General features: G+C 29.0%; 2 protein-coding genes across 2 annotated transcripts in view; both read left to right on the top strand.

Annotated features, from left to right (window-relative positions):
- The window catches only part of LOC100168357 (RNA helicase aquarius), a 19,921-nt gene extending 13,335 nt beyond the window's left edge, over positions 1–6,586 (top strand). Inside the window, exons 11-26 of the mRNA XM_001944478.5 lie at positions 2,283–2,331; positions 2,461–2,558; positions 2,644–2,781; positions 2,845–3,062; positions 3,134–3,303; positions 3,423–3,554; positions 3,613–3,723; positions 3,792–4,082; positions 4,149–4,347; positions 4,406–4,530; positions 4,664–5,092; positions 5,172–5,343; positions 5,405–5,575; positions 5,644–5,841; positions 5,908–6,090; positions 6,185–6,586. Of these exons, the coding sequence (XP_001944513.1) occupies positions 2,283–2,331; positions 2,461–2,558; positions 2,644–2,781; positions 2,845–3,062; positions 3,134–3,303; positions 3,423–3,554; positions 3,613–3,723; positions 3,792–4,082; positions 4,149–4,347; positions 4,406–4,530; positions 4,664–5,092; positions 5,172–5,343; positions 5,405–5,575; positions 5,644–5,841; positions 5,908–6,090; positions 6,185–6,472 (2,972 nt within the window). The 3' untranslated portion in view covers positions 6,473–6,586. The remainder of the gene's footprint in view (positions 1–2,282; positions 2,332–2,460; positions 2,559–2,643; positions 2,782–2,844; positions 3,063–3,133; positions 3,304–3,422; positions 3,555–3,612; positions 3,724–3,791; positions 4,083–4,148; positions 4,348–4,405; positions 4,531–4,663; positions 5,093–5,171; positions 5,344–5,404; positions 5,576–5,643; positions 5,842–5,907; positions 6,091–6,184) is intronic.
- A 1,172-nt stretch (positions 6,587–7,758) lies between these two features.
- Positions 7,759–10,355, top strand: part of LOC100159463 (UDP-glucuronosyltransferase 2B28) — an 11,110-nt gene continuing 8,513 nt past the window's right edge. Inside the window, exon 1 of the mRNA XM_029489988.1 lies at positions 7,759–7,891. The gene's annotated coding sequence lies outside the window, so the exon portion shown is untranslated. The remainder of the gene's footprint in view (positions 7,892–10,355) is intronic.

Here is a 10,355-nt window from a genome sequence, read left to right as displayed (position 1 = left end):
TAGATTTCTTCCCGTGCCAAGTCAATAAGTCTGCACCCATTATCATTCGATAACTGGTGTAGACTATGCCCTCCTATTATCGGCTTAAAACATTCTTCACGTCCGATTTTTGCATTAAAATCTCCTAATATGATTTGTACACAGCCTCTTGGTATCTCACACAGTGTATTGTCTAACAACGAGTAGAAATCATCTTTTTCATTATCATCTTTGTCCTCTGTTGGAGCATGCACATTTACGAAGACTACTCCAAACCATTTTATATCCAGTGTCAAGATCGTTAATCTAGGGTTTATAACTTTAAAACTTTTTACAGCTGTTAGTAGCTTGTTGTTTACCGCGAATCCACTTCCAGCTTGTCTTCTTCCGTCACAAGCACCAAAAAACAGCGTTGTATTACTTATTTGCATTGAACCCGTTGAATCTTGCCACCTCATTTCCTGTAGTGCCACTACTCCTAACTTGTATCTTTCTATCTCTTTAACTACTGTTCCTACTGCTCCAGGTTTGAATAAAGTGCGTACATTCCAGGTTCCAAAATGTAATGCCGATTTCCAATTTTCCAGTCCAAAGTCCTTTGATCCACAATTCCGAGGCAAATTTATGTTTGATTCCTGAACAAGGGATTTTTACAGGATAGGTTGTTAGCCTATCGCCAACTCCATTATACCCATGGAGAGGGTAGCTCGGGGCCCCAGGTTCGCTAAACCCGTAGTACTAATTGCTTAGTACCCCCCTGAGGGTATAATAGTACTACTAGTTTAGACAAAGTTCTATGGTTAAAATTTTAAAACTGGGTACAATAACATTGAAAGTTCATTCTAAGCTGTGAAAGTGAACTGACTATTTCGACGCTAAGAAACACATTTTGGTGCCATTCTATTTCAAGTGACCTTGAAAATTTTATGTAGTAGTTGGGCAGTTCTGCGTTATAAAGTAGGGGTTTTGTGTCTTGGATCTTCATCATTTAATGTTCCTGTTACTAGGTGTAATTACTTTGGTTAGCTTGTTCAATTATCTGTTTCCTAACAAGATAATTCAAATTTTTTTTTAGTAATACTAAAGTAAAAGTGAATTTTGAAGAAAAAAAAATTAATTTGGTACTATATAGTACCTATATACTAATTAAATAACACTACAAACAAAAAATCCATTTCCTACATAATTCAGAAAAGAGATTAAAGAATTCAAATATGTTTTCAAAATTAAAATAGGGCTTTTGGTACTGGGTGAATTTTTCTTCCTCTTTTTGGGAGTTTTGTGGCACATGCAAGTTGAACATTTTTTGATCACAAAATATAGTGACGTGATTGATCAACTCCAAGAAACATAGCTGTCATTTATCTTTGATTACATAAAGCATTCGGAGAACTCACACACACTAATGATCAGTCACTAAACACACAGTCACACAGCACTAACGATTGTTGTAAAATATTTTCTAAATACGACCCCTTCAAAATAGTTTGCTTTTGACAGCCTTAACTTTAATTTTTATCAAACATATATTATAATATAATACAAAACAAACAAAAAAAAATTTGGGGGCGGGGGGCCATGTGCCCATAGTGCCCACCCCCTGGCTACAGCACTGGTAGAAATACATTTTCAAGATATCAAGTGTATCTTTTTCTTGTTTGCTGCGTGCTCAGGTGATGTCTTCCTTATAGGTAGTTACAGGGTGGTCTCAAAATAAGATCTCTTTGAGTGTCTTGTGAATTTCCACAACGACTGATTGGTATTGTTTGTTGCAGAGACCACTCAAGTATGATTCAAACGTTTCATTTTTTTTTCTTTGATTTTACAATGAAATATTTTGCTTATATTATGGTTCCATTTGGTTTTATCCGATGGGTGCCATTTATCATAATGTACAACGTTTTTAGGCATATCTTTAGTGGCTACGTAAATAGGTAATATACCGGAGTTACTTTTGTCACTTTAATATTTTTTTTTTTTACTGTATTTCCAATGTCTGTTATTGTTTGTTCTTAATCAAGTTGAAAGAGTTGCGGTTTCTTAGAGAGTGGATCCCAATTTACCCTTTTGTTAAGACAGAAACAGCGAATGCGAGTGTAGTGTCCTCTTAACTAAAAAATAATTTCTAAAAAAGGTTTCACAGAAAAATGTTAAAAACATGACATTTTATGTTTTTCTCATAATCTTAAATATTTTTAGATTTTTTTTTATTTTTTGTTTGATTTTTAATTTGTTGATATTTTATTTATACATCTATTTAATAAATCTAACACCATTATTTTCATTATATATGTCCTTTTTAGATGAAATTAGACAAGATATTGAAGATTCTATTACTCGGATGAACCCATGGTAAGTAATGCCTCTTTGAGTGTATATTAAATGTAATTATAACTTATATTATTAATGATTATTTGAGTGAGTTTTAAAAAACTTAAAACAATATTATTAGTAATAATTATTATTTCAAATTGATTTTAGCAAATCTGAAGATGGAAGCATTTACTTTAGTGGTTATTCCAAAATGGCATTACCTATTGATAATTTTCTTGTTGTAGAAGTAGCAAAACCCAATCTTGGTAAATAAAATAAATTTATTTATTTTCAAATTTCAATGATATAATATATATTTTTTGTATTTAAATAATGTAATGTTTTTTTTAGGTGATTTACAACCTTCCAGAGTTCGAGCTGATGTTATAGTTACATTAAATGTGAAAAAAGATGTTCAAGAGGAATGGGAAAACCTTCGTAAACACGATGTTTGTTTCTTATTAACAGTTAAACCAATTTTACCTATAGGTAAGGTAGACATTAGTATTTAAATGTTATTTATATATATTTTTTTATTAATATTTATTTTAGGATCTAGAATTGACTATCATAAGCCATTCCTTCAACAAACCGCAATAGTCTGTGTTAGAGGCTGTGAAGTAGAAGGAATGTTAGACAATATGGGTCGTGTAATTGAAGAAGGACCCGATCCAAGACCAGTCTTACCTGGCCAAAAACGAACATATCGTGTTTGGTTGGACTGTAATCAATACCGTGCAGATCTTGATAATGTTGCTGCTGGAGAAATTGTATGTATATATATATTTTTATATATATATTACCGTCAATAAATGTTCATGAGTTATTGTTTTGTATTTAGGATGTTTATGAAACTTTTAACATAATAATGCGAAGAAAACCTAAAGAAAATAATTTTAAAGCTGTATTGGAAACTATCCGCCATTTGATGAACACTGAATGTGTTGTACCTGAATGGATTCATGATATTATTTTAGGATACGGTGATCCATCAGCAGCTCGTTATGATAAGTAAGTTAATACAATAATTTCAGTTTTATTGTTTCTTTCAGGAAAAATTTTATTTCTGAAAACACTAATTATCATCATTTTATATGATGTTTCAAACTAATTTAATTTGTATTTATTAGAATGCCAAATAGGATAAAAGTTATGCACTTTAATGATACATTTTTGAACATGGATCACTTGTTATTAAGTTTTCCAAATCATCAAATAGTTCCACACGAAAACAATCCTACTAAAATGCTACCGCCATATCGGTTAGTTAGAGTTATTTTTTTTTCTAAGTATACATTTAACAATTGTTTTATTTGTTAGCATTCATTTTCATGAAACTACTGATTCAAACGGTAAAACCCTAAAAAAGGCTATTGTACAATCTGAGAAAACTGTTAACAGAGGTCCTTACAAGTATAATCAACCTAAAAAGTAATGTTTCAAATACTTAAAGTTAAATTCTATAAAATAAATTTACAAACATGTCTTATTTTTGTTAGGAATATGATTTATTTTACACCAACACAAATTGAAGCAATATATTCTGGTATGCAACCCGGTCTTACTGTAGTTGTTGGACCCCCAGGAACCGGCAAAACAGATGTAGCTGTACAGATAATTTCAAATTTATACCATAACTGGAGAAATGAACGTACATTGATTGTGACACATTCTAATCAAGCATTGAATCAATTATTTGAAAAAATTATGGCATTAGACATTGATGAACGACATTTATTACGTTTGGGACATGGAGAAGAAGCTTTAGAAACAGATAAGGATTTTAGTCGGTAAGTTATTTTAATGTTAATTAATAAAGTCAATACAATATTTAATCTTTATCAACTCTTATTTAGGTATGGAAGAGTAAATTATGTTCTAGCAAAAAGACTCCAGTTGTTAAATGAAGTACAGCGTTTACAAGACCTAATGGATGTAAAGGGAGATATGTCATACACTTGTGAAACAGCTATGCACTTTTTTTGGTCCCATGTACTTCCGCGATGGAATAAATACTTAACAACATTGAAAAATCTGGAAGAAAATTCTGATGGTGTAAGTTCAAAAAATTAATTTTCGTCAACATATCAAATATTAATGTTTAAAACCGTAGGTAATTTCAATTAATATTGTCAAGGACAACTTCCCATTTGATCTTTTCTTCAGTGATGCTCCTCAGCCTTTATTCAAATGTAAAAACTTAGAAGAGGATAAAGAGATCGCAAGAGGTTGTTTTAGGTAAACAATTTTTTTATAAATATGCATTATTACATAATGCATATTATAGTGATATATGACCTTGTATCGCTTAAATCTATAGAACTTAATTAATTATTTGTTAATATATTATTATATATATTTTCTTTAATAGGCATATCAAAAAAATATTCAAGCAATTAGATGAGTTCCGAGCTTTTGAATTACTTAGAACTGGTTTAGATCGTTCTCGATACTTATTGGTAAAAGAAGTTAAAATAATAGCAATGACATGTACTCATGCGGCATTAAAGCGTAAAGAACTTATAGAGCTTGGCTTTAAATACGATAATATACTAATGGAAGAATCAGCTCAAATTCTTGAGATAGAAACTTTTATTCCTTTATTACTTCAAAACTCTGATGATGGATTTAGCCGCTTAAAACGGTGGATAATGATTGGTGATCACCATCAATTACCTCCAGTTATTAAAAATATGGCTTTTCAAAAATATTCTAATATGGAGCAATCATTATTTACACGCATGGTCAATTTAGGAGTTCCTACTATTGATTTAGATGCTCAAGGACGTTCACGACCTAGGTATTTAAAATTATTCAATACATCGTATTTTTAAATGGATATTAATTACAGAATTATTTGTGAACCTTATTATTTCTAGTTTGAGTCAACTATATAATTGGCGTTATAATAACTTAGGAAATCTTAACCATGTGTTAACCGCTCCAGAATACCATAAAGCCAATGCTGGTTTCTCTTATGAATACCAGCTAATTGATGTCGGGTTATTTAATGGTGTTGGAGAAACTGAACCAAACCCCCATTTCATCCAGGTTATTCTATAGTTAATATTAAATAAATATTTCATCTATCAATAATGTATAACATTTTTAGAATTTAGCAGAAGCAGAATATTGTGTGTCTGTTTACATGTATATGCGACTAATTGGTTATCCTGCTAGTAAAATTACTATTTTGAGTACATATAATGGTCAAAAACATTTGATCAGGGAAATCATAAACATGCGCTGTGGTTCTAACCCGCTCATTGGTTGGCCCCACAAGGTAATAATTAAAATACTGCTTTTCTAAAGCATAGTATTTTTTTTAAAGGTTCAACGCTTAATTTACAGGTGACTACAGTAGATAAGTATCAAGGTCAGCAAAATGATTATGTACTATTGTCATTAGTAAGGACAAAAACTGTTGGTCATTTAAGAGATGTTAGACGTCTTGTTGTTGCTATGTCAAGAGCAAGGCTAGGTCTATATGTTTTTGCTAATGTATCACTATTTAGCAATTGCTTTGAATTATCACCATCATTCAAAATTGTAAGATTATATAATATAAATTAATCAACACTGAGAAACGATTATAACTTTAATTTTTTCTTTTAGTTAACAAAACGGCCACTAAAATTACATCTTTTACCAGATGATTATTACCCTACTAATAGACTACTTGATAGTCCTGTAGAGGGTCAAAGTCAAGTTTTTATAGTACAAGATATGCCTGAAATAGCAAAATATGTATTTGATTATTATTTACAACGAGTTCAGGAACTAAAACAAGTTCACCAAGTATGTACTTATTGTATAATTGTTTTAAAGCATCTATGCATAATACCAATGTAGGTAATAGTTATTGATAATGTATTGTTACTTTGTATTATAGGAAATTAAACCAGTGGATGATTGGATTAAACCTGGAGAAGCAGTAACATCTGTTGAGAAAAAAATCATTAGGTCTGACCTTCCTGGACTAGAATCTGATTCTGAAGATAATGATAATGAAAATGAAAGTGCTATAATAGAGGAAAATGAAAAGATTGTACCCATAACAATTGATGAAACTGATGGCAAACAATTACATAAAATGGACGTAGATGACTTGAGCGCATCACCAGAAATTAATAAAACTGTTAATATTTTAGAAAAAGATGAAACTATGGAAGAAGATTAATTGTATGAATATATTATTATTATTAAATGTGTAAATAATTGTGTATGTACAAATTAATGTGTTAGTTCAATTTGACATTCATTGAGCAATAATAAACACTTTTTTATAGTAAAACCTTATTGTTACTAATCAAAAAAATGGTTAAAATGCATTATTTTTCAGTGGTGTATAAAGTACTATAAAATAACCTTATCTAAATAATGTATCCTATTTTTATTTATACAGTAATAACTAATTTATAATTATATTAGTTGTATAATTATTAACCTTTGGTGACATGCGGGGCAGTGGCGTGTAACATAGGGTCCAAGTGCTACTCAAACAATACCTTAAATTAGGTGGGTGGGTATTAATAGATGAAAAATAGTACATTTTATAGGTCGGTATAACAGTATTATGAGGGGTAGGTAACCTAAAATTATTTAAACAACACAAATTTTTTTTATGATCATGCCACTAGTGGGGTAATTATTGTACAATCACAAAAATGTCAAAATATAATTTTGTATGGCACATCAAAATTTAAAAAAGTGGGTAAGTCAGCACCTATTTTTAGTGAACCCCAACACAAAGTTTGGTGTCTGAAAATGAAAATGTTCACTATGGATTTGAGAAGTATGTACTAATAAATAAGACTTCTGGCTATTTAGGTTATAGCATAGAACAATTATAGGTAGTATACTGTATACACTAAACACAACAATACAAAATTTTGATTTTTCAACAATGAAAATCTTATATTATACCAAAAGTAAAATATTTTTAGTTAGGTACATAATCAATTTTATAAATTTATCTTAACTTCTCTACTTTCAATTTTGAATTGTGATTAGTGAACATGTCCGATAGATAAGTACTTACTATCGTGAAGGATACTTTTTAAAGATATTTTTTTCAAAATTATATTGATGTATTATGTACATTACCAAGGTATATAATATATAATTTACAAAACAGTGTAATATATTATTAACTGATTGCCACAATTATTAAATAAGTAAAATATTAAATTGAATGTATGTAATGTTTTCAATTTTGACCCTATCCAGCTGTTATAGAATGGCTTTTTAACATTAAAATACATTATTAAGTTCATACACTTGCCTTACAACAGTGGTATGAATTGTTTTCCAGGAAGCAAATCTAATCTAGACAGCTTATGAGGCTTATAATCACTTATATTTATACTGGACACTGGTACCTATCATAATTATATAATAACTTTATTATATCATGGTACCTATTATTGGTGCTATGGTACCTAACCTATTATTCTATGCTATTACAATTAATGTATTCAATTAGAATAATAAATTATGGTGGAAGGGGGAATAATACCATTCTGAACCTAGCTTCAGTGGCCCATCCAAAACACCAGCGTCTGCAGGGTCATCAATATTTGGACTTATAATCAGCTAGGTAAGATGTTTTTTTTTTCTTTTATATTGATCATGTACAACTTTATCTGCAGTATAGATATATTTTTTTATAAAACGTCAAAATGCATTAATTTATATGTTATTGAGTAGTACAAATGTAATTTATTGTGTATTATGTCTATTAAATAAATGTATAACTATGTAAGTACTTATAGGTAACTTGTGACAATATATTAATATATTGTAAAACAATTACCTAGATATATGAGACTCATGTGGACATTTCAAAACATTAATAAGGTTTCAAAATTAAAAAATTAAAATCATCCTGTAGGTATATCTCAAAAGTAGTTTAAACAAATGTGTTTAATATTAATATTAATTCATTACAAATTAGAATTAACGAACACTGCCTATAAAAATGAACCGGGGGCCGATTACTGAATAAAGCTTGTACATTATCCTAGGTAGTACCATTGATTTTACTAGTAGGTATTTATAATCAATGACAAAGTGAAACCTATAATATAAATAATATAAATATATAATATTATAGTGATAGGTACTTCTACCTATATATAAGTAGGTACTATACTATAGTACTATAGCATAAATCATAATTGCAATGCCTGAACTCTAAATGTTATGAACTTGGACTCTAAATGTTATGAACTTGGACTATAGACTATATTATTGTACCTATACATATATATATATATATATATTTGTATAATGCGTAGGTATCTACCAATTTAACAAACGTAATGTTTGACCTTATCAAACATTATAGTATTATACATTATTTTATATTATTTAGTCATCACTACTCATCAGCAGAAATCACATCTATAATCGCACTACCTATATGTCCTTATTATAATTTAATTATACACCATACAATTTTCAAAATATTTTGACTTGTTTTGGGCCGTTTACGGACATATTCTTTTTAAATTTTTTTTTTTACTTTTTTTTATCAATAAAATATTATTCGATGGATCAAAAAACTTGAAAATTTAATACAACGATCCTTATAATATATTGTACAATGACAGTTGAAAAATATTAAAAATATATACTCACAATTTTTTTTATAAACATTTAAGGTTCAAATTTTTACAAAATGCGTAATAATCACGAAAATTTGCAAATTGATTTATTTATTTTCAAATTATTTTAAGTTGGAAATTATCATAAAAATGTTTCACTTTAAATCTAATACTTGAAAGTTTAATATAAAATGTCTCATAAGTTTACTTTTATTTAAAAGAAATGTCTATTGGAAAGTCAAATTAAATTTTTATGAGCATTCAAGTTCAAATTTTTACAATATTGGATATTCTCTCGATTTCTCATGTAGTGAATTTCTTATTTTGCTGTAAATCAAAAACGAATAACCGTAGATACTTGAAATGTACACCATGTGTTTATTGTATAAATTCCCGTGTTTGATAAAATTTTCAAAATTTTTCTATTCGTTTGCAGCACGATTTAAGTACCATAGTACTATCATAAATCGTGGTTTGCAGACATTTTCAATTTTTTTCTATAAATATCAATACAATTTTATTTGTTTGGTCAAAAATCGTGTTTAACCACCCCCATTAACATTTTCCCTCCTAATAAATATATTGTTTATAGGGTTCGGGACTGCTTGCAAGTTATAAATTTGTCTTATGAAATGGCGAAATTGAAGTTTGTATTTGCATATTCGTGTATTTTTAACTTAAATGTACATACAATTGGGTACAGTATGCGGTAATTTTGAGATTTGGGGAGGCCGAAGCCTTTTATAATATTATACTAATATAAAATTGAATAAGCTTAAAAAAATTAAGTTAATGTTTGGGAGGGGTGGAGGGCTGTTAAAGTTGTTGGTGGAGCTTGGCTACAGTTGGCTCTATGTTCGCATATGTAAGATTTCATAGGTAAGTCTCCTTAAAGCTGTGTTTAAACTATAATTGACATGTAGATTGTAGATTGTACGAAGAAATGAACATCAGTAGATATTGGTACGTGTTTGTTTATCAAGGTGTTCACATATCACGTTATTCGTTATTACTTATTTATTAACCTAGTACCTATTGTATGCCAGTATTTTTAAAAATAAAGTTGTTATTTATTTATTTATCAGATTTATATAACTACTTATTTTAGATTCTGAGTGGAACGATGAATGTATTGATTTTACAATGATGTGTGTTTTTTTATTTTTTTTTTTATTTTTTTTATTTTTTTATTTTTTTTTTTATTTTTGTGTCTGTCATCACGTTTTAGGACAGTAAAAGTGCTTGGATTTTCTTCAACAGTACCTTTTCTGATAGGAAAGTGAATCTAGTTGGTACTTTGGGGGGTCAAAAGTAAAATTTTTCCAATAGTTTTCAAAAGCGCCGTGAAAAACAAAAGAAAAATTAAGGAAAAACGGGAATTTTTACGCAAAATCTGTTTTCGAGAAAATCGATTTTGGTTTTTGGTGTAACTTTAAAAAAAATAACCGTAGATAT

Source organism: Acyrthosiphon pisum, chromosome A2 (assembly GCF_005508785.2).
Source record: "Acyrthosiphon pisum isolate AL4f chromosome A2, pea_aphid_22Mar2018_4r6ur, whole genome shotgun sequence".
NCBI classification, from domain to species: domain Eukaryota; kingdom Metazoa; phylum Arthropoda; class Insecta; order Hemiptera; family Aphididae; genus Acyrthosiphon; species Acyrthosiphon pisum.
This window is presented reverse-complemented; position numbering and strand designations above follow the sequence as displayed.